This window comes from Nuphar pumila, chromosome 13 (genome assembly GCF_984573655.1).
Source record: "Nuphar pumila chromosome 13, dmNupPumi1.hap1.1, whole genome shotgun sequence".
NCBI lineage: Eukaryota > Viridiplantae > Streptophyta > Magnoliopsida > Nymphaeales > Nymphaeaceae > Nuphar > Nuphar pumila.
In genome coordinates this window covers 70,924,923-70,949,660 of record NC_143261.1, presented here as the reverse complement: position 1 = coordinate 70,949,660, position 24,738 = coordinate 70,924,923, and the positions used below count along the sequence as shown (strand labels likewise).

The window sequence follows — 24,738 nt, the reverse complement described above, 5'->3', positions numbered from 1 at the left end:
GTGAATTTCCACACAAATGTCTGGATGCACCAGAGTCAATAACCCACTTACTATCAGTCGGATGAAGATGATGTCCGGTTGAATAGGCAACACCAGCTACAGGAGGGGTGGAACTCAAAGGTCGAAGAGCTATCAGCTCATCATATTCCACATGACTAAGGGTGATACTACTTTCATTTGCGGCGATATTCTCTTGTACATTTGTTGCCTCGATAGTAGTAACATTTGCTTTTGGAATATATGACTTTGATGAAGAAGAGGTTGGCCGACCATGCTTATCCCAGCAACGATCTTCTAAATGTCCAGATTTTCCACAGAATGTACATTGAAGCTTTCCTCTGCATGCCATACCACGTCCACGTCCTCGTCCTCTGATATTCTGAATATTTCCACGCCCATAACTAGATAGGACAACAAGAGCAGATGACCGAGTCACAGGCTGAGATTGTGGCAGAGAGATCGCAAGTCTACTCAGACGATTGTAAGCATCAGCAAGAGTGGGAACATTTGATCCAGTCAGCATTTGAACTTTTGCAACTGAAAAATCTGAAGAAAGACCTGTAAGAAAATGAGCAACCATGGTTTGTTCTTGATGATCCTTTTGCTTCGAGCAACAAAGAGGCCTGTGAGCATTCAGTCTTTCAAACGCAGCTTTGACAGAGGCATAGTACTGGGCCAAGGTCTGATCTCCCTGTTGCAAATTATATATTTCCTGTTCGACTTGCAGGATACGACTCACATTCGTTTTTTGTGAGTATGTATCACGAAGATTGTCCCACATCAGTTTGGCAGTATTATAGTAGATCAATCCATCTGCAATATGGGGTTCGACACTATTCATGATCCATGACATAACTATGTCATTATCTTCATCCCAAGTAACATATTTTCACAATTTCTCAGTGGGTTCGCCTTCCAACAAAATATGTTTTCGACGATATCCAGATACCGACATCATAAAAGTTCTGGACCACCTGACATAGCTAGTTTCGTTCAACCTTACGGAAGAGCCATACGAGAAGGGGGTTGGCAAAAGCCTTATACTCCCCAATATGTTCCATTTTGGAATCACATTTTGAAGTTTCAGCCATACTAAAAATATACTCCTGTTTCAGCAGGGACAAATTTCAATAACCTGTGTTACACTCACACAACAACCCAGCAGCTGTTACAAAAAAAAAACACCGACAATAAGGAACAACAGGCCACAAGAAGAGTATTTTCCCAGCACAGCAGGGAATCAAGCAATCAAGCCTGCAATTTCTGCTACAGTAGTGGACAGCAGCCCACACACATGAATATTGAACAACTGCACACACATATGAGACAATCACGCATCAGCCAGAACCGACGACCAACATCTATCCTCCACACAGACTCCCTCGACAAAAAAACTGATAATTTTCATCACAGCAGATAAAACCAACTTGCTGTTTCCACTAATCACGACAGCATGAACTGATTAACTAATCACGACAGCATGAAAAAAAAAAACCAATAACGATAGATGCTGCAATCACGATAGATGCTGAAGTCACGCCAGCAGTTGCAATCACGACAGTAAAGAAATTAACGACAGCATGAAGAATCACTGCAATCACGACAATCATGACAATCACGACAGCATGGAAGGTAAACATTGTTATCAGCTGCCAAATCCAAAAAATATCAGCAGATCTTGATCAAGAGAAGGGGGTTACGGCTGCCAGACTTGAATATACACTCCCACGATGGTCATTAGATCTGATGACAGATCTGGCCCAGATCTGTTATCAGATCTAAAAAAAATTTAATCCACACCTGGTTCGAGATCGTTGCAGATCACGCTCTTGATGTAGGTCACGCTCCTGGTGTAGATCACGCTCCTTGGTGTAGATCACGCTCCTGAGATCGAGGCTCTGATACCATGTTACGGAAGAGATGAAGTGCACCGAACCCTAGGTAGAGAGAGAGAGGGAGAGAGAGAGAAAAGGAGAGAGAGAGACGAGAGAGAGAGAGAGAGACGGCGGCAAATAATAGAACCTGTTAACCCGTTATTAAGGCCTCTCTCTATGTTAAATAGAGAGAGGCTGAAAAGAGTAGTTACATTTAAGCCTACTATAAAATCAAAATTTCAAATAGCCTCAAATATATAAAAAGACTTAACTTAAAACCACCTATTCTCAACAGTATTCATAATGGTTACCTCTTTCATGGGAACAAGTTATGTGTGTCTGATTTCTCTCTTAGGCTTCAGTTGATTTCTGAGTTACATGAGGAGGGGGAGGGGGGGTTAGCTAGGCATTTTGGACATGATAAGACGTTCGCTCTGTTAGATGAACGATACTTTTGGCCCAAAATGTGCAAAGATGTCAAATTCGTTCAAAGTTGTCATGTGTGTCAAGTGTCTAAGGGTCATCGTCAGAATAGTGGTCTGTATACTCCGTTACCTATCCCTGAGCAACCGTGGGAGCACGTGTCCATGGATTTTATTGTGGATTTTCCCAAAACCTCGTGTTGTTTTGATTTAATTTTAGTCATTGTTGACCGGTTCTCCAAAATGGCTATTTTTTTCCCGTGTAAGCGAACCACTGACGCCTCATTAGTAGCTTCCTATTACTTCAAGGACGTCGTCCGCTTCCATGGTTTGCCCCACACGATCACCTCCGATCGTGACACGCGTTTTATGAGCCATTTTTGGAAATCGTTATGGGCCTTATTGAAGACCAAGCTTCAGTTCAGTAGTGCGTATCACCCACAAACCGATGGTCAAACCGAAGTTGTGAACCGCACCTTAGGGAACTTGTTACGGAGTCTAGTAGGGGAAAATGTCAAAACCTAGGACCTAGTCTTGCCTCAAGCCGAGTTTGCATATAACAGTTTCATCAATAGGTCCACGGGCAAGTCTCCTTTTCAAGTGGTTTATGGTCGATCACCCACTCATGTCGTAGATCTAGCTCCAGTGTCCAGTCTCCCCGACCTAGCCCCAGACGCCTTTGATGTCGTTGAATACATGTGTGATATACATAGGCAAGTCCGAGTCAAACTCGTTGAGAGTTATGAAGCGTACAAAGCTTTCATTGACCAAGGTCGTCTCGATATCCAGTTTCAAGTTGGTCAGTTAGTTTGGGTTTACCTACGTCCTGAGCGTTTCCCAGTGGGTACTTATAGTAAACTGAGTCCTAAGAAATATGGCTCATTCAAGGTCCTCCGGCGATTGGGTCCGAATGCCTACCTCTTAGAACTGCCTGAAGATTGAAACATTTCTTTGATTTTCAATGTGTCTGATCTTATATGCTTACTGTGGGGACAACAAGTCGTCAAAGTCGACTTCTTCCCAACCAAGGGAGAATGATGCAGAGCAGGTTGTACCGCGTGACCCTGGCACGGCCAAGGAACCCGACCCACCACAAGGGATGGACGATTGGATCCAGCAGCAGGATCCGATCACAGGTAAGGTGACCCGATGCAGGGATGTACTGCGCACCTACTCCAGAAGAGGGAAGGCCCGGCTCGTCACCGATCCGGTTCCAAAATGAAGTTGTCTCGGGTCCAAATCCGGACCCAAGACCCGGATCCAATGGGCGTCTTTAAAAGCCCTGTCTAGGGTTGCGTGAAGGGGACTTTTTGAAGAATAACATCAGCCTTTCTTTTCAGCATTGTTTTTTTTTTCAGTCGTTTTCCATCTTATTTTTGTTCACTGTTTGTTCTTTTCTTTTCTTTTATATTCATTCCCTTGTTCATTGACATTGATATTGAAATAAAAATCAAGCCTCACAGTCTTGGTGGGCATTCTTAGTCCATTCTGCCCAATGCACGACCATGAGGGTCGTGCCTTCAACAGCCATCGTCAAGAACACGTGAAGGCTGCATCAGAAACCAATACATCTGTAAATATGAAAAAACAGGAACTAGGGAGTCCAAGCTTTGGAAAAACTCCATACATCTAATCAGAACCAACAATTTGAATTTTTTTTTATCAAGAAAAAACTCTGCGTGATTGTAAACCTTCTCAAGACATGGTGAAGGCCAGCAACTCCAGCCTCTTCCACGTAATAAACTATGGAGAAATCCCAACTCACATCATCTTTCTACATGCAATCCGGCTCCCTGCAAGAGAATCTAGAAAACACAGGCAGCATGAATGAAAGCCTCTAATTTATGGCTTTTCCCTATCCTTAAAACATAGCTGATAAGGTCCAGATGACTGCAAATGCTCAAATTGATGGACTGATCCTCAAAGACCATAAATTGGTGAAAACCGCAGTATATACTATATACTCAAATCAAATGCCATAAATATAGATGTTTAAAGAATCAGTTATAAGATGTTCATCTAAAATCATGGATCTTGAAGTCAATCATCGAATTAACATGGTCAGGCAGCAAGCCCCAACCTTTGCACAATCACCCAGCCAGCTCATAATGCCACGTGCAGCTTGAAACATCTCCTCCAGGGCAGCCAAAGTAGTCTATCCAAAACATAAATTTGCTTGTCACTTCCACATTGTTTCCTTGCTTTTAAGGACATAAAAAAATGACAGTTCAAATTTCAAAACACAACTTGAAACAAATCTTCATCTATTTCTAATGTGTTCTGTAAAGTAAAAAAGTAAAATTATGCAGGTTAAACCAAAAGAAGTTATTTTTCACCCTTACTTTGGCTGCATAGCAAGCTGCACCAAACACCTGATCCTCTGGAATGACATCCCGCTCCTTTAGCCTCTTTTTTATCTGGTCCCGAGCACCAATGTAAGTCACCCCATACACTGATGTCATGACTGTCTGCTTAACTAATTTACGGTCCACCTGCATGGTAAAAGGTATGTGAGATATTTGTACGCTTCCCATGTTCTAGAATAAATAAGACAAGTGAACCGCTGAACAGAGACACTTTTGGAATCACACTTGATTCTTGATTATCTTACTCTGTTGTACTGTTATAGAAAAAGGCAGTTGATAATAAGCTCATATGCAAAGAACTTCCTTTTACTCAACTTACCAAAAAGATTATAATAAAAATATAAAGCAATTATTATTTGCGTACTTTACATTCTTTAATAAGGGTAAGTTCACATAGATGAACGCCAGTGAGAAAGGATGAAATAATTGTTCATTACATAATCTGCTCATTACACAATCACCAAATTGCAGATTTGTGAACTCTGGGACTGCTCATAGTCTTGAAACATAAATGGAATCACAGGGAAGATAATAGAAACCAACCTGGTCGATCAAAAGCCTTGCACGCACAGCACTTGGATTATTTGCAGGATCTTTTTGTGAATCCCTTCGCATGATTTCAAGAACCCTACCATGAACATAAGAGTTTCTTATTAGATCCTACAATTAACAAAACATTTAGAAGAGGAATTTTGATGAAAAATATAAGCAGGAAATAATAAATATTTATGAACCCTAGCATGCATGGGCCAATCATCAATAGATACAATTGGGAACTACACAGACCTAATTCTAAGTTGGAGGGTCATAGTTTAAAAGATACGGCTTCTGTGACATGCAAAAGGAGAAAGCAAATTGTTTATGTTATGTTGCCTCCTGAGGCGAAGGCGACATATTCGGCGAAGGCCTAATGATGCTCCAGTTAGAAGGATGGAGAAATGGGAAAATATATTAGTTAAAAGAGGTCGGGGAAGGCCTAGGAAGACATGGATGGAGGTGATAGGAAAGGATATGAATGCTTTGTGTAACAGCAAAAAAAAAATTTTGATTCGGGCCGGATCCAGACCCGACCTGGACCACCGCCTCTCGATGTCTTTTAAGACAGCGAGGCAGGCGGGAGGAGGGTTACGAAACCCCCCTTACCGCCTTTCCCCTCTGCTCTCTCGTCTCTCTCCCTTACCCTCTCGCTCGTCCACCGTCACCGACGCCGACGACTCTCGACAGCCCGCCGCCATCGGCATCATCGACCCTCTTCCTGCCGGCGAGCTTCCCTCTGGCGACCACCAGGTACGCCTTTCTCCCCCTTTTCTCTTCCCTTTCGCCGCCTCTTCTCCCTGTCATCGACAGACAGGGGCAAAGCCCTTCCCGTCGGTTGTTTACGACAGGGGTTTTAACCCCACCTATTGCCGACAGGCCGGCAGGGGTAAAACCCCTGCCGCCTGTGAGGAGGTTTCCGGCAGGGGGTTTTGGGGCCCCTGCCTACCCTTTTGACTTTACCAGGGAGGGTCGAGACCCCTCCCTGCCTCATGTTCCTCTAAGAAACCGACTGGGACCTTTGGTCCCTGTCTCGTATCCTGTTAAGCAAATCGACAAGGGCCTTTGGTCCCTACCTCCTCTCCCAAAGGTCGCAGGGGGGCTATTGGCCCCTGCGTCTCTCTCTCATTGCTCATTTTCCTGGCAGGGGCCGCCCTTTTTTTTGTTGTTGCTATTCTAGCAGGGGCCGAAGGCCCCTGCCCCTTTTACTGTTCCAGCAGGGGCCATCGGCCCCTGCCCTTTTTGTTGTTCCAGTAGGGGCCATCGGCCCCTGCCCTTTGTACTTTTCCAGCAGGGGCCATCGGCCCCTGCATGTATCGAAGAAGTCGAGTCTTCGCCTTGCTTTTGCTTTTGTCTGGGTTTGCATGTTAATATCACATATTTGCAGCTACGACGGATCTCACTCGCGCTCCGCGACCCGAGCCGTCAATCATGTACATTCGCAGACGCCAGCAAGTTCGTAACTCTCCAAGGTAGGGGAAGATTGCACGGAAGACTTGGATAATTGAATTAAGTTCAATTAAACTAAAAACGATCATTAAATGAATATATATATATACAAATATATATATTTATACAAGTATGCACTTCACTCAAGGATGCGGTTTCGCAATCCTTGCCCTTTACCTTCTATCAGTTTTTACTTGCCGTCACGCATCGCGTCGAGGTTTAGCGTTGCACTTCTGCTTACCGCCTTTACCTTACGTCGCGCTCTGCGCCTAGGCTCTTGCTTTTGCATATGTGTTGGTATTGCCTTGCTATTGCAAATGACGTGCAAGTTCTTGCTCTTTGCGTATGCCTTAAAGGCATCCTCGTGGAGGATGCAAGGGGCATTTACCACTCTCTCTCTTGCGACGAGAGTTGAGTTGGGAGTCAGCGTTACATCCTCATCTAAGGAAAGGAATACCTTGCAAGGATCCTGACTCTTCGAGTATGCAGTCCTGCAGACGAGTTGGGGTTCGAGCAAGCTACTTAGCAGGAGTTCTGTTGAGAAACATGTATCCCGTCTATCGAGACCAGTATCGAGTCATGCGAGGCATGTAGATACCCCGATAGCGGATGAGGTTATAAAAAATCGCATGCATAATGTTGGTACAAGGTGCTGCTGTTTCAAAAGATAAAGTAAAGTTGATAAACTTTACATCTTTGTGAAACACTCCTGTTGAGGCTTCTATTGAGGAGCTATACCCCCCTTCATCCTAGAGTACTTGTAGTCGTGTACGACATGTCTAGTACTGCGATGATCGGATGAGACGGTCGTGCGACCTCGAACAGTGCTAAATGCACAATGTTGTAATCACATAAATGGCCTCACATTCGCCTTCACAGGCAAGATGCTCGAGTGGTTTAAAGACCACAACATAGAATGGGTCATTAGTTAAGCAACCCCTAACGCACTCATTCGCTTCTGGTTGTTCTGTCAAGGGAAATGACAGAGCGGTACAAAACTCCAATGGACAGGTTGTTAACAACCACCCCACGGGCAATGATCCGGCCTCCCCAGTCATTGGAGTTAAGGAGAAAGGGGCTACAATAGTTAGCTAAACACTTCTGCAGAAGTTGGATGCATCTGTGGCACTGCCTCCTCTGGGGAATCCTCTCTCGGCTAAAGCCGTCCCTTTTGAGCGGACTCAACTAGCTAGTCGGGTTATTGAAAAATATATAGAATACCAGACGCCCGAACTAGTCTCAGTTGTTTTCACGTTTTGCCTGCGCGTACCCGCAAGCCAGTAATATCGAAACATAAAGTCTGTTCACACGGGTCGTTAGGTCGTGAGATTCGCTTGCACTGCGGACTCGCTTGCACTACTAATTCGCTTGCACTACTGACTCGCTTGCACTACTAATTCGCTTGCACTACTTACTCGCTTGCACTACTTATTCGCTTACACTACGGACTCGCTTGCACTACTAATTCGCTTGCACTACTAATTCGCTTGCACTACTTATTCGCTTGCACTACGGACTCGCTTGCACTACTGACTCGCTTGCACTACTTACTCGCTTACACTACTTATTCGTTTGCACTACTTATTCGCTTGTACTACTTACGCGCTTGCACTATTTTACCTCGTGCATTGCTTACCTGTTTGACTGCATATTTGCCTTAAACTGCGTAACCTGCTGAATTAAATGTATGTAGAAACTGAACCGAGTCCTAGAGAGAGAAGAGAGAGAGAGAGAGGCGGCTTCACAGAAAACCTCAGAACTAAATACGATATTAGGGTCTCTCTCTATGTTAAATAGAGAGAGGCTTAAAGACATAATTACAATAAAGCCCCATTATAAAAAACTAAATTACAAATAGCATCTTAATGTAAAATAACTTTACTTAAAACCACCTATTCTCAACACTCCCCCTCAAGCTGGAGCATAGATATCAATCATGCTCAGCTTGTCACAACAATTTGAAAAATTTGGTCTGGCAAGAGGTTTTGTGAACATATCTGCAACTTGGTCTTCCGACTTTAGATATTGGGTAGTGATATGACCCGCTTGAACCATATCCCTTACATAGTGGCAATCAACCTCAATGTGCTTTGTTCTCTCATGAAATACAGGATTGTTCGCTATATATGTTGCAGCTTTGTTATCGCACATCATGGTCATGGGAGAGGAAACCTTCACCTGGAGATCAAGAAGAACAGTACGAACCCACATCAATTCAGCAGTTGTTTGGGCCATAGCCCGATATTCTGATTCTGCATTCGACCTAGAAACCACATTTTGCTTCTTACTTCTCCAAGAGATCAAGTTGTCTCGCAGGAACACACAAAATCCTGTGGTAGATTTTTCTATCTACTACAGATCCTGCATAGTCAGCATCAGAATAGGCCACTATATCCAGAGTTTCACCTTTCTTGAACAATAACCCCTTTCCAGGAGAAGATTTTAGATATCTGAGAATCATAATAGCTGCATTCCAGTGTACCTCAGTTGGTTTGTCCATAAACTGACTGACTTTACTTACTGCTAAAGCAATATCCGGCCTGGTCACAGTTACATACAGTAGTTTCCCAACTAGGGAGCGATAGCTTTTGCTATCAACCAGTTTTGACCCTTCTTCAAACAACTTTATGGTCCATGGGAATATTTGCTGGTTTAGCTCCCAACATTCTTGTTTCCTTTAATAAGTCAAGAACATACTTCCGTTGAGACAAAACCATCCCTCCACTGCTCCTGGAAACTTCTATACCCAGAAAATACCTGAGTGAACCAAGGTCTTTTGTAACAAAGTGTTTTTGAAGATGAGCCTTTGTGGCTTCAATAGCTTTCACATCATCACCTGTAAGAATGATGTCATCCACATATACCACCATAACAACTATGCCAGAGCTAGTTTTCTTTATGAATAGTGTATGATCTGTTGCTGACCTATTAAAGCCAAAACCTGACATCACTTCAAACAACTTCTGAAACCATGCACGAGGACTTTGTTTCAAGCCATAAATTGCCTTTTTCAATCTACACACCTTCTGACACTCCCCCTCAACCTCGAATCCTGGAGGTTGTTGCATGTAAACAGTTTCAGATAGGTCCCCATATAGAAATGCATTTTTCACATCTAATTGGTACAGGCTCCAACCATGCTGCACAGCTACTGAGAGAACAAGACGAATGGTACCCATTCGTGCAACAGGAGAAAAAGTTCCAAAGAAATCAATACCATATGTCTGAGTATACCCTTTGGCTACTAATCTGGCCTTGTACCGTTCAATTGAACCATCAGATTTGTACTTTATCGTATATACCCATTTACATCCAACAATGTCAGCATCTGCTAGGGAATCAACTAGATCCCAAGTATGCTGAGATATTAAGGCATCCATTTCTTCTTGCATAGCCATCTTCCAGAGAGTATCAAGCTCTGCCTGCTGATAGTTCAGAGGAATAACTTCAGCAGATAAAGCTGAAATAAAAGATTTCATCTGATTTCCAATTCTGGTTCGGAGACAAAATGAGACATGGGATATAAAGTACATTGTCGTGTCCCCTTTCGTAGAGCAATCGGCCTGTTATCATCATCCTGAAGATCATTATTGTCAGTAGAACTTACCTCAGGGGAAGAAGAAGATGGAGGCACTTGCGGAGGTGGATCTCTACGCACATATACCAATGGAGGATTATGAAATCTGGAAGAGGATGAAGTGTGGTTCGGGAATGAGGGCACGGATTCCAAGGGAAAAGGAGGTATAGGTAATGGACAAGACTCAGCTGGATCAACCTGCAGCGGGGAACCGGTATTAGAGTAATATGGAGTGAATTCCAAGAAAGATACATCCGCACTGACACACTCTCAGCGAGAAGTAGGATCATAACATCGATATCCCTTTTGATTTTTGGGGTAACCTATAAATATGCATTTTGTAGCTTGAGCAACTAATTTATCACGATCAGGGCCAAGTTTGTGTACAAAACAAACACATCCAAACACTTTGGGCGAGAGGGAGAAGAGAGGGGTATTTGGTTTTAGGATATGAATTGGAATTTGATCACCCACAGAAGAGGAAGGCATGCGGTTGATCAGATAGCAAGCAGTTGTAATTGCATCTCCCCAGTATAACGCAGGAACATTTGATTGGATCATAATGGTCCTGGCAACATCAAGTAGGTGACGATGTTTTCGCTCAGCCACCCCATTTTGTTGAGATGAATAGGCACAGGAAGTTTGGGGTTGGATGCCACTATCTTGGTAAAATTGTAACAGACTTTTTGATTTAAACTCGAGAGCATTATCAGTGCGAACAATCTTGACACTAGATTCAAACTGAGTTTTTATTTCAAGAATTAAAGATTTGATAATATTTGGAACATCAGATCGTTCCTTTATTAAAAACACCCATGATAACTTAGAGAAATCATCAACAATAACTAAATAGTATCGACACTGAGTCCTAGTAGGAATCTTACTAGGACCCCATACATCTGCATGAAGAAGTTCAAAGACTTTATTACTAGACTGACTCTGACTCGAAGGAAACAAACTTCGATGATGCTTGCCCAGCTGACATGCTTCACACTGAAATGATGTGGTGGAAGAAATCTGAGGAAAGACCGATCGAAGCTTTGACAATGAAGGATGACCAAGACGATGATGCCACTGAACAAGACTGAATGAATGTTGCACTGCAGCATGAACAATACCCATTGGATGATGTAGGTAGTAAATTTCATTTTCTTCATAGCCTCCACCAATCTTCTTCCCCGTCAGCAAATCCTAAAAATGACAATCCATTGGATCAAATATTACTCTACAGTTTTGTTCTTTTATAAGGCAACTAACAGAGAGTAAACTTTGAGGAAAGTTTGGAGCATGAAGAGCATTTTTCAACTGTAATGAAGAGGATATAGAAATATTTCTCTGACCAACAACCGAGGAGGAGCTCCCATCGGCTAATGAGACTCCAAGTTGAGCCTTAATATCCTTTAGATCTGAAAAAAACACGTGAATTTCCACACAAATGTCTGGATGCACCAGAGTCAATAACCCACTTACTATCAGTCGAATGAAGAAGATTTCCGGTTGAATAGGCAACACCAGCAACAGGAGAGGTAGAACTCAAAGGACGAAGAGCTATCAGCTCATCATATTCAGCACGACTGAGGGTTATACTACTGTCACTTGCAGAGATATTTTCTTGTGCCTTTGTTGCCTCGAGAGAAGTAGTATTAGCTCTAGGAGCATATGACTTTGATGAAGAGGAGGTTGGTCGGCCATGCTTATCCCAGCAACGATCTTCTAAATGTCCAGATTTTCCACAGAATGTACATTGAAGCTTTCCTCTGCCTCCCACACCTCATCCGCGACCTCATCCTCTGATGTTCTGAAGATTTCCACGTCCATAACCAGATGAGACAACTAAGGCAGATGACTGAGTCACAGGCTGAGAATGTGGAAGAGATATCGCAAGTCTGCTTAGACGGTTATATGCCTCAGCAAGAGTAGGTATATCCGAACCAGTCAACATTTGGACTTTTGCAACAAAAAATTCTGAAGATAAACCTGTAAGAAACCTAGCAATCATAGTTTGTTCTTGATGATCTTTTTGTTTCGAACAACAGAGAGGTCTGTGAGCATTAAGTCTTTCAAACGCAGCTTTTACGGAGGCATAGTACTGGGCCAAGGTTTGATCTCCCTGCTGTAAATTGTATATTTCTTGTTCGACTTGTAGGATACGACTCACATTAGTCTCTTGTAAGTATGTATCTCGAAGATTGTCCCACATCTGTTTGGCTGTATTATAATAAATTAAACCATCTGCAATATGGGGTTCGACACTATTCATAATCCATGACATAACTATGTCATTATCTTCATCCCAGGTAACATATTTTCCCACCTTTTCAGTGGGTTCATCTTCTAACAAGATATGTTTTCTACGATGTCCAGATACCGACATCATAAATGTTCTGGACCACCTGGCATAGTTGGTTTCATTTAACCTTACAGACGAACCGTACGAAAATGGATTGGCAAATGCCTTATATTCTCCAATATGTTCCAATTTTGAATCACATTTCGAAGTTTCAGCCATACTTCTGGTTAAAAAAAAACTGGACAATCTCCAAACTAAACAGGGAAAAACCATGTGTTACACTCACACGCCAACTGATATTCCAATCAGCAGTTGTTCACTCACGAACAACAAAAAAAACCCCACGACAGTAGTGAGCAGCAGCCCACAAACAGAAAAATGATTCAGCACGTCAGTGAATCACGACTAACATGACTTCTGCATATGCAGCAGTAATTTTTTTTTTCATAACAGGGGCAGCTCCCCAGACATATACAGTTCGACACTAAGTCATTCATTTTTTTTTCTTCACGAGCAACACCACTACGTGTTGGATTGCTACCCAAAATAAGCAGGAAGTCACGACCTTTTCAGTGGAAATTGTACCAACAGCAATCAATTTCCCCACAGCAACGATATCAAGATAAACAAAACAGGGCCCCAACTATATGTAGAATCACCAACAGCAATCACACTCCCAACAGCAACGATATCAATATTTCACACGACATGTTTAGTGCACACTATACCAACAGCAATCAAACTCTCAACAGGTAGTCACGAGACTGACGGCAGGAACTACCACCGAGGCAGTAGGTAGTCACGAAACAATAAAACAAGAAGCTACGAACCCACAGCAAGCATCCACGAACCCACAGCATGACCAGATCTGTCATCAGATCTAAAAAAAAATTTACATCGCTGACCTGATCTCTCTATTGATTTTTTTTACTCATTGGATCGGAGTTTGATCACGATCAAGATGGCCTCCACGATCGATCGAGCCTTGATCAGACTCGATCACACTCCCACGTAACAGTCACGCTCCCACGCCGAGCTTTGATCACACTCGATCACGCTCCCACGATCGGCGAAGCTCTGATACCATGTAGAAACTGAACCGAGTCCTAGAGAGAGAAGAGAGAGAGAGAGAGGCGGCTGCACAAAAAACCTCAGAACTTAATACGATATTAGGGCATCTCTCTATGTTAAATAGAGAGAGGCTTAAAGACATAATTATAATAAAGCCCCATTATAAAAAACTAAATTACAAATAGCATCTTAATGTAAAATAACTTTACTTAAAACCACCTATTCTCAACAATGTACATATTTCAGTTTCCTGTAGTCTCTCTTGTGCACCTACTAGTTTTTCGCGAAACTAACCCATTCTATGGGTACAGGTGATGATTAGGTACACTACAGGCGATGGTGCGATGGCAAGATGACTCCAAGACGTTCTTCTTCCTGCTCTTAGCTCGCGTCCTGATGTTTGGGGTTTTGTAACGGATTTTCCTTGGGATATCTGAGTTTTGTACTATTTGGAGAACTTCTTAAATGAAAGTGGTTTTTCCAAGTGTTTGCAAGTAACATGGGTTGTGGGTTTGGGTTCTTTTAGCTAATGTGCCCAAAGTTGTCAGTTTGCCTTTCTGAAATTAAGAAAAGAATAGTCTTCCGTTGATTTCGTAAACCGCCTCTGAGATAAAGAGATTTTTTTTTAGTCTCTTGTCTGTTTTTCTAAAAGGTTTGCAAGTTTGAAATTTTGGGGCGTTACAACTTGGTATAAGAGGTAAGGGAAGCAAGGATTCTTAACAATTGAGCATCCGCATCGTGCTGTGAGTATACCTTTCCTCTTGCTTAGTAGGTGTATTTTGCATTGTTAAGCTAAGTGGCCTGACACGTTCTGCTTATGTACCAGCATTGCTAGATTTTCATAAACTACTCGTGTTAAATATGAATGGTACGTATGTTTTGGCTTATCTTGAGCTTTTTGAGGTTTCTAATTATTGGTATTCCTTGTTTACTCCAAGGATGGCAAGAAACTCGAACAAAGGGTCTGCTGACGAATGGTCAGATCAGCGGAGATTCGTGATGGATTTCCTAAGTTCCCTGGCAGCGGCTATGTGAGACAAGATTCGTTCCCAAAGGGAACCAGCGCCCATTCTTGAGCCGATCCCGCATACCGCAGTGACGTATGAGAAATTTCTGAAGCTTGACCCCCCGACCTTCGACGGCATGCCCGACCCAGACATGGCCGATAACTGGGTGAAGGAGGTGGAACGAGTGTTCGAGGTCTTGTCTGTGCCCGATGACAAGAAGACATTATTCGGGGCCTTCAGGCTGAAGGAGAATGCCCGCAGTTGGTGGGACATGGCCCGGGGTGTGCAATTTCCAAGAATTTCGCCCATTCCTTGGAAAGGCTTTCTTGGAGAATTACTTCCCGCCTCATGCGAGGGAGAAGAAGAAGGTAGAGTTCTTGAGGCTCAGCCAGGGTAATTCGAGTTTAACGGATTATATTGCCAAATTCCAGAGCTTGGAACCCTACTACCCCAACCTGTTCGCGGATGATCGCGAGCGAGCAGGAAAGTTTATTCGGGGGCTGAAGGAGGGACTCATGTATCGGGTCCTATCGAGCATGCCCTCGACCTTCTCTGCGGCAATTGCTGCCGCCACCCTTCTGAGTGAAGCCTGGGAGCGCACTAAGAGTACTCAGAGCAGGAGGCCACCCGCTACGGGTGGTGAGCCGAAGATACCTTTCGGCGACCCAGGCAAACGATCGTTCTTTCCTATAAAGAGCGAAGGAGGAAGGAAACGATATCCTCCTTCGAAGAGTCACCAGTCTCAGGGCAACCCTCCAGCCAGGCAGCAGGCTGGCAACGTATGCCCCAGATGCCAGCGATCTCACATTGGGCAGGTGTGCCCGCTCGACACATGCGGATGCTTGTATTGTGGCAATATGGGCCACTATGTTCGTGATTGCCGCAAAAAGGCGGCTGACGATTCCAGGCAGACCAACGGAGCACCTCTGCTCCCTCGGCCACCACAGTCGCAACAGCAGTACCAGGCGCCACAACCGCAGGCGAGCGGTCAAAGGAGGGCGCTGAGACGCGTCTACTCAGCCAAGGCCGAGCAGTTGACCAAGGGCGACCTAGTGCAAGGTACCCTTTTTGTCGCTAACCAAGCGGCTTTTGTGCTTTTTTATTGTGGTGCCACACACTCTTTTATTTCGGTAAATTTTGCCGAGTTTTTGCACATACCTGTAAAACCCTTGCATAATACCCTTGAAGTGTATAACCCGATTGGGAAAAACATCATTTGTGCGGCCTATGTACCAGAGTTGGACGTAGTCTTGGCAGATCGACATTTACCGGCTTGTGCTATCCTGCTAGGGATGACGGAATTTGACGTCATCCTAGGCATGGATTGGCTGCACAAGTATCATGCCAAGATTTTCTGCCGAGATAGCAGGATTGTCTTATCTCCACCAGAAATGCCCAAGATGGAATTCAAGATCGTGAAACCCGTTCGGGCGAGCAAGTTGATTTCGTCACTGAAGGCGCAGAGCTACATGAGGAAGGGATGCACTGCCTTTTTGGTTAGTATCGTCCAGTCTGAGCCGACGCGGGTCCTGATAGAAGACTTAGAGATTGTTCGAGATTTTTCAGACGTCTTCCCGGAGAAACTGCCAGACCTTCTTCTACCTTGCGATGTGCAGTTCAACATCGAGTCGTTGCCAGGTACTGCGTCAATTTCTAAGGCTCCATATCGAATGGCACCAGCCGAGCTCGAAGAGCTCAAGAAGTAGTTGCAGGAGTTGATGGATCAGGGATTCATCCGCTCCAGTGTCTCGCCCTGGGGCGCTCTTGTCTTGTTCGTGAAAAAGAAGGATGGATCATTGCGGTTGTGCATCGATTATCAGATGCTTAACCAGGCGACAATAAAGAATAAGTACCTGTTGCCACGCATCGAGGATCTGTTCGACCAGTTGCAGAGGGCCAAGATATTCTCAAAGTTTGACCTTAGATCTGGATACCATCAACTCAGAATTAAGGGAGATGATATCTCCAAGACGGCCTTTCGGACCAGGTACGGGCATTACGAATTCACGGTCATGCCCTTCGGACTCACTAACGCTCCTGCAGCGTTTATGGATCTTATGAATAGGGTGTTCAAACCTTTCTTGGACACCTTCGTGATTGTGTTCATCGACAACATTCTGGTGTATTCCGATAGCTGGGAGCAACATCGTGAGCACTTGAGGGTTATTCTCGAAACCTTGCGAAAGGAACGTTTGTTCGCTAAGTACTCTAAGTGCGAGTTTTGGCATGAGGAGATCATGTTTTTGGGACATGTCATCTCCAAGGAAGGTGTGTCCGTGGATCCATCAAAAGTTGAGGTTGTACTCAGTTGGCAGCAGCCGAGGAATGTTCCTGACATTCGGAGTTTTCTTGGATTAGCTGGGTATTACCGAAGATTTATCCAGGACTTTTCTAAGATCTCTCTACCCTTGACGCAGCTCCTAAAGAAAGAAGCTAAGTTCGTGTGGGACGACATGTGCGAGAGCAGTTTTCAGATGTTGAAGGAACGTCTTACGACTGCTCCTATTTTGGCCTTACCTTCGGGTCAAGGCGGCTTCGTGATTTACACCGATGCTTCCGGGACAGGTTTGGGTTGCGTCTTAATGCAAAACGATAGAGTGATCGCCTACGCATCGCGCCAACTTAAAATACATGAGAAGAATTATCCGAGTCATGATTTGGAGTTAACAGCGGTGGTCTTCGTGTTGAAGATATAGCGACACTATTTGTATGGGGAGCAGTTCGAGGCTTTTACAGATCATAAGAGCCTAAAATATTTGTTCTCGTGGAAGGAACTGAATATGAGGCAACGGCGTTGGCTGGAATTCCTCAAGGATTACGACTTTACCTTATCCTACCACTCAGGAAAAGCGAACGTCGTGGTCGACGCTCTGAGTCGCAAGTCTCCCAGTGTTTCTGTTAATTTGTTATTTGTGGGGTGGAAGCTGATCGAGGATCTGATATCGTGGGAACCGTTTGCGGTCACTCCAGTTTCGATTAGTTTTTTCAGCATGGTAGCTCAACCTGAGCTATTGTCAAAGATCTTTGTCAGTCAGAAGATCGACGCGCAGTACGAAAAGCTGAAGGCTCTAGCGCAGTGGGCCGATACCCCCTTCCGACTGAGTGAGGAATGAGGTGTATGGCATAAGGATCGTCTTTGGGTGCCAGAAGATCCTATTTTGAGAGATGAGATTCTCGCTGAAGCCCACAAGTCCAAGTACACGATTCACCCAAGCGGCACAAAGATTTTCAAAGATTTGCAGCGCAGATATTGATGGAGTGGAATGAAGCAGAACGTAGCCGAGTACGTTCCAAAGTGCTTAACTTGCCAACAGGTTAAGATCGAGCACCAGCGACCAGGCGGAGTGATGCAGCAGATGGAGATTCCTCAATGGAAGTGGGAAGACATCACGATGGACTTCATCGTCGGTTTGCCGAGGACGCGGAGGAAACACAATGTGATTTGGGTGATCGTTGATCGACTCACTAAATCAGCACATTTCCTCCCTATACGGCCCAGTCAGTCACTGGATAGCTTGGCAGACCTCTATGTTAGGGAGATTGTGAGATTGCACGGTGTTCCCGTGTCAATCATCTCTGATCGTGACCCGAGGTTCACCTCTAGGTTTTGGGGGCAACTGCAGTTGGCCTTAGGCACAAAACTGAAATTCAGCACCGCCTTCCACCCTCAGACCGACGGGCAATCTGAACGCACGATTCAGACTTTGGAGGACATGCTGCGAGCGTGCATGATAGACTGAAAGGGAGAATGAGACTCTTATACCGGGTTGGCAGAATTCACGTATGATAATAGTTACCATGCGAGTATCGGTATGGCCCCATACGAAGCCTTGTATGGGAAGCCTTGTCGATCACCTGTTTACTGGGATGAGGTTGGTGAACGGATGCTAGATTCACCTATAGTGCTACAACACTATACTCAGCAAGTGCAGTTGATCAGTGAACGTCTGCGTACCGCGCAGAGTTGGCAGAAGTGTTACGCCGATCGTCGACGTAGAGAGCTCGTGTTCTCAATATGAGATATGGTTTTTGTTAAGGTATCTCTTACAAAGAGCGTTTTCCGTTTCGGGAAGAAGGGAAAGCTAAGTCCCCGGTTCGTCGGACCTTTTGAGATCCTGGATCGGATCGGTGAGGCGGCTTACCGTGTTAAGCTGCCTCCTCAGTACGCTCAGATCCACGACGTCTTCCACGTATCTATGCTGAGAAGATACGTTCACGACCCATCACACATCATTCATTATGATGATGTGGATATCCAAAAAGACTTGGCGTTCGAGGAAAGACCAGTGGCAATCGTTGATCATCGAGACCAAGTGCTAAGATCGAAGACGATTTCTCTTGTAAAAGTACGTTGGCAACACCATGGAATAAATGAATGTACATGAGAGCCTGAGTCTGATATCAGGGAAAAATACCCTGACTTGTATTTTGACCAATATATGCAATAGAAATTTCGCGGACGAAATTATTTTAAGGAGGGTAGGATGTAACAGCAAAAAAAAAATTTGTTTTGATTCAGGCCGGATCCGGATCCGGACCCGACCCGGACCACCGTCTCTCGTTGTCTTTTAAGACAGCGAGGCAGGCGGGAGGAGGGTTACGAAACCCCCCTCACCGCCTTTTCCCTCTGCTCTCTCGTCTCTCTCCCTTACCCTCTCGCTCGTCCACCGTCACCGATGCCAGCAACTCTCGACAGCCCGCCGACACTGACATCATCGACCCTCTTCCTGCCGACGAGCTTCCCTCCGAAGACCACCAGGTACGCCTTTCTCTCCCTTTTCTCTTCCCTTTCGCCGCCTCTTCTCCCTCTTTTCTCCTCTTCTCCCTGTCATCGACAGACGGGGGCAAAGCCCTTCCCGTCGGTTGTTTACGACAGGGAAGGGCCGTGCGACAAGGGTTTTAACCCCACCTGTTGTCGATAGGTCGACAGGGGTAAAACCCCTGCCGCCTGTGAGGAGGGTCACCTGCTTGCACTACTTACGCATTTGCACTGCTTACTCGCTTGCACTACTTACCCGTTTGCACTGCTTACCTGTTTAACTGCATATCTGCTTTAAACTGCTTAGCAAACAAAATTAAATGTACTTAATTCGGATTTCTGTAGTCGCTCTTGTGCACCTACTAGTTTTTCGCGAAACTAACTCATTCTATGAGTACAGGTGATGATTAGGTATACCACGGGCGATGGCGCGATTGCAAGATGACTTCAGGACTTCTTCTTCCTGCTCTTAGCTCGCGTCCTGGACGTTTTGGGTTTATAACGGATTTTCCTTGAGATATCTGAATTTTGTGAGTTTTGGTTCTTTTAGCTAACGTGCCCAAAGTTGTCAGCTTGCCTTTTGAATTAACAAAAGAATACTCTTTCGTTGATTTTATAAACAAACTCTGGAGGAAAGAGATTTTTTCTAGTCTCTTGCCTGTTTTCTGAAAGGTTTGCAAGTTTGAAATTTTGGGGCGTTACACTAGGTTTGACTTTTATATAAATAGTTATTTGGAGTAAAATAGGATGGTATATTACATGGAGTGTGAATACAATCTCATCCAGGGAAACAGTATAGCTTGGGATTTCAACTGTAGCACGACACAATTTTCCTGCTTATCCCATTTGTCTAGATAAATGGGTGCATCCAAACAATGTGAGTTTTCAAGAAAATCCAAGTAAATCAGATTTTCACTTTATCATAAGAGGGTTCTAGAAAAGAAAATTAGGTGACTGATTTCATGTACAGGTAAAACTATTTACTTAGACAAACCTAACTGTTGAGTCAGAATGTTCTGGTTGACCAACCAATATGAAGATGAGCCTATGCATATCATAAAATTAGAAAATTCTTCAAAATACATGCACTGGAAAAATAACCATAGACATGCTTAAGGTGCAAGAAATTGCTATTTCAAGAACTCAAACTTTCTCCGTGTCCATAAATACCATAATGCAAAAAAAGCACCAAGAATATAATTCTATTGAGTTTGTATCTTCGAAAGAATACTTGATAGTTTATGCAATCAAGCTCTGGCCATAAAGGTAACAGGGAAGCTAGCGCATATGGCATTCACAGTTGCAGACACAAACCTGCCAAACTTTAAGAAATATTTCATGTGAACACACAAAAATCACACAGGGTGGTTTTCTAGGAAATGAAATTTCATAATTACTTTACAATATTGGCTATATAAAGTATAAACTAGAAACTGTTGACAAACATTCAGGATGGTGTTCATTAGCAAATAAAAATAGTTTCAAAGCAGCAGCCCAAAAGTGACAAACGTAATGACACTTGCAAACCACAGTAACATCATCTATACAAATATATCCAAAACGAACAATAAAAAGCAAAATGCAAGGGTACTCTTGGATTTTGAAGGACTACAATGTGGTTGAAAAGTGAGAAGAAATGATAATGAGGGATTGTGTGTAAGTAAGAGAGAGAGAGAGAGGGTTTATGGAACGATAACATTGGGTTCTATCGACCCCTCTCTTTCTATTCATAGTATTATGATGAAGTAAATATTTCCATTCCAAAAAATGCCACTTAAAATAGGAAACCATTCTCAGTCAACTCCATCAGATGCAGTCAAACTGAAGAAAGAGAAAATATGATCTTTCCCTATATTACAACAGTAAACTATCAAAAAATCAACAAAAAGAACCATTTGGTGATACAAATATGTCAAGGCTATTCTTGAATTGGACGAATCAGTTATATTTAACTTGTTTCCAGCAAATATCACAACCTGTCAATTGGATGCAGTAGTGGCGTAGCTCCAAAGAACCCATTGCCATCATGTTAGCAGAAAGTAACACAGCACCTATAGGTTCCCATTCTAGTTATTCAGATGGCAAGTTCCACAGAACTCTTTTCCAGTAGTATTCATTTTTATTTTCACAACCAAACATAATCTCATTAAACAAACCAAATCAGGTTGACAAAAGAGCCAAAGGAGGCTATATAAATAGGCATTTGCATACCCTGAAGCAATTCCTGAGTAAACATCTGCGGGTTTCTCACCAGCAACCAGGTTCACTGAAGCTGCTCCCAACTAGATATAACAAGTACATGTAGCACATAGATAAGAAAGGCATCAAGAAAACAAGATAAGATGTGATTCTAAAAAGAGAGAGAGAGGTCATAAATAATAAAATCATTAAAGAGAAATGCAAATTAAATGTATCATACCAAATCACCATTTGTCAATCAGCATTAAGTAAAATTATGTCAATGGGCTTCATGGAGAAAAAGCACAAAGTGAATATAAGAAAAGTGCATATTTTGAATGCTAAAATAACAGAGACCGTCATGAGGGAACCGGTCAAGAGAAAAATGGATTGCACTATACCAAAGATTAGAAATTTTGAGTGCGCTCACAGAACAAGAAAAATACACAAGGAGTTTAGTGAACAATATGTGCTGCGACATGTCAGCATGTTTTGAAAATCCAAAGATTTGGGACCACCTAAATACTGATATTTGAGAAATGATCACCACCAAAATATGTATATTTGAACCAGGGATTCTAGAACTCCACACGGCTGGCCAATGACTTCTACCATGAGCTTGAGATTTTCAACAAATGTTTGTTGAGATACCCATGCAGAGCATTTGCATATGTTGCTTTCACTTGGTCATAGACTTCATAACCATTCACGTGAGGGGTCGACATCATGTTGGGTACTCGATGAGCTATCAAGTACATGGACCCCTGAAATCAAGCTTGGGTAGGTATTTTACACCTAAGCCTGTTTCTAACTGAACTAGACCCAATTAGTTGCTAGGTCGGGTTTGGGTATAGACTAGGGTCTATTCTTGTCCTTATTGCTAACCCAAACTATAGGAAATGTAAATAGTGTTAATGTAAACATATATATACTGTCACAGGGACTCGGCAAACTGGGTGCCGCACCCGCGTCGACGCGACGCAATGCGGGTGCGGCACCCAATGCGGTCAACCCGACCCTGAGTGCGTTGACCGCACCCAGGGTCATTTGTATCCAATTTTTATATTAAAAAAAATCTTTTGGGGGGCGCCCCCCCCCCTAGACCCCCACCCGCTGAACGTGCAGCGGGACCCGTGCCGGGGGGGAGACCCCCGGACCCCCCTTTCTACAAGGGCAAAAACTCTGAATCAAGCTTCACAACTCATCATCTTGACCCCTCCCCTGCACAAAGAGGGCGCAGGGAGGGGGCTCGACCCCTCCCCTACACAAATTATATATATATATAATTTTATTTTATTTTATTTTATTTTGCTGCACCCCCGCACCCATGTGACATAGTGTGTGTATATATATATATATATATATATATATATATATATATATATATATATATATATATATATATATATATATATATATATATATATATATTTCTGTACATTTGTATTTCAGAGGCATTTTTGTCTTTTCACATGTACATAAAAAATAAGTGTATTTTTTATATTTTTTCTATATTATTTTTGTATTTATTCCCAGCCACAAAGGGCATTATGGGAATAATGTAGGAGCCGTTGGACCCTACCCAACTGCTAGATTTCTAGCCATTGGGTAGGTCCCAACGGCTCTCTATGAACTTCCATTTGTATATAAAGGGGTTAGCCCCCTCTCTCTTGTATCTAATTCTCTCAAGGGTTGTTCCCTAATAAAGTGAATTATTTCAAGTGTGTTCTCAGCCCTTAAGTGGCTTGTTTTTATATTTTCTTTATGTTGGACCCATAAGTGGTCATTTCTCAAGTGTGCTTTAGCCCATAAGTGGCTAACTAAAGAATTACATTGGTTCGTGACATGGTATCAAAGCTTGTTCGATTTCTTGGTGATATTCAACTCAAGCATTTTTTTAGTGATACAAAGATCGGATCTTGCCTTGAGAAACGTGCTGACCAATCCTCTTGAAGATTGATCATCTCATGAATGCATAGAAGTCTTGGTTCTTCAAAAGAAAGCTGAAAATTGTCCCAAGTACATATTCCTTCTCTTTATCATATTATCTTGTGTTATATTTTTTGGTTTAATGGTCGACAAAGAAGTGACGGTAGTTACAATTAAATTTGATGGAAATAACTATAATCTATGGGCTACTGCCATTAAAAGGATTCTTGTTAGAAAAGGTTTGTGGGAATTTGTTGATGGTTCCGCAACTGAACCTCAACTTACTCTCACAAAATCCATACAAGAGAAAGATGAAACCATTAAAGAAGAAGTGCTTAAAGGAGATGAAAAAGAAAAGGCTTTTATAAGCTATAAAAAAACCATGAAAGAATGGGAAATAGCCCATGCCAAGGTGCTTTTCCTATTTACGATAAGCATGAATGAAGACACTTGTGACGACTATTTTGAAATTTGAGAGAGCCAATGAAGCATGGTTCTTTATCAAGCAAACATATACTCAATGCGATATTACCTTTAGAAGGGAACTTCAAAACAAAATACATAATTATAAACAAGGCGAAAAGAGTGTTAGAGTACTTTGGCTCTCTAAAGAAACTATGGGATCAAATAGCCAAATTGGAAACCATTTGGGAAACTCCCAATGATGCTCAACTTATAAAGAAACAAATAAATAATGAGCAATTTTTTTAATTTATGAAGGGATTGGGATCCGAGTTTGATCAAATGAGAAGTAACATCATTCATAGTCGACAAGATAAGCTTCCTTTGGTTGATCTCATTATTCATAGTCGCCCTGATTGTTATTTCACATCGTTCATTCTTTGGTTAATCTCAGCATATTGTGTGATTCATATTGAAGTGCAGTGTAATTTTTTAAATTGTGAAGTTCGGTGGAAGCTGGGAATCACATACGGAGTGTGTTTGTTGCAGGTCGTATTTATTTCAGCATATATTTATTTATTTATATTTTGCGAGTAAACTGCCCATATCCCAATCTAATTTACATATACTTTCAACTTCTGAACATACAATTTGTTTTGAAAGTAAATCACTTCTGCATTTTAATGAGACATTTAGGCATGTGTGCGAACCGACCCCACGTAGATGGTTGCATCACATCTTAAGGAGATGGGAGTAATCATGACAGAGTCATCATGACTATGTTGTGACAATAAGAGTGCCATCAATATTGCTGGAAATTATACTTTTCATGAGCACACTAAACATATTGAGATGGACTGTATTATGTTAAAGAATTTTT

The 24,738-nt window shown here is 42.9% G+C and overlaps 1 protein-coding gene across 3 annotated transcripts in view; it reads right to left on the bottom strand.

Moving 5' to 3' along the window:
• The window catches only part of LOC149818654 (DNA-directed RNA polymerase 2B, chloroplastic/mitochondrial-like), an 85,474-nt gene that overhangs the window by 18,240 nt on the left and 42,496 nt on the right, over positions 1–24,738 (bottom strand). For 2 of the 3 annotated variants that reach the window (XM_089984287.1, XM_089984288.1), the window contains 4 exons: positions 21,561–21,631; positions 5,206–5,290; positions 4,639–4,788; positions 4,377–4,451 (listed from right to left, as the gene is read on the bottom strand). In XM_089984287.1, coding sequence (XP_089840413.1) covers positions 4,377–4,451; positions 4,639–4,788; positions 5,206–5,290; positions 21,561–21,631 — 381 coding nt within the window. The remainder of the gene's footprint in view (positions 1–4,376; positions 4,452–4,638; positions 4,789–5,205; positions 5,291–21,560; positions 21,632–24,738) is intronic. The other variant, XM_089984289.1, reaches the window with a different exon arrangement.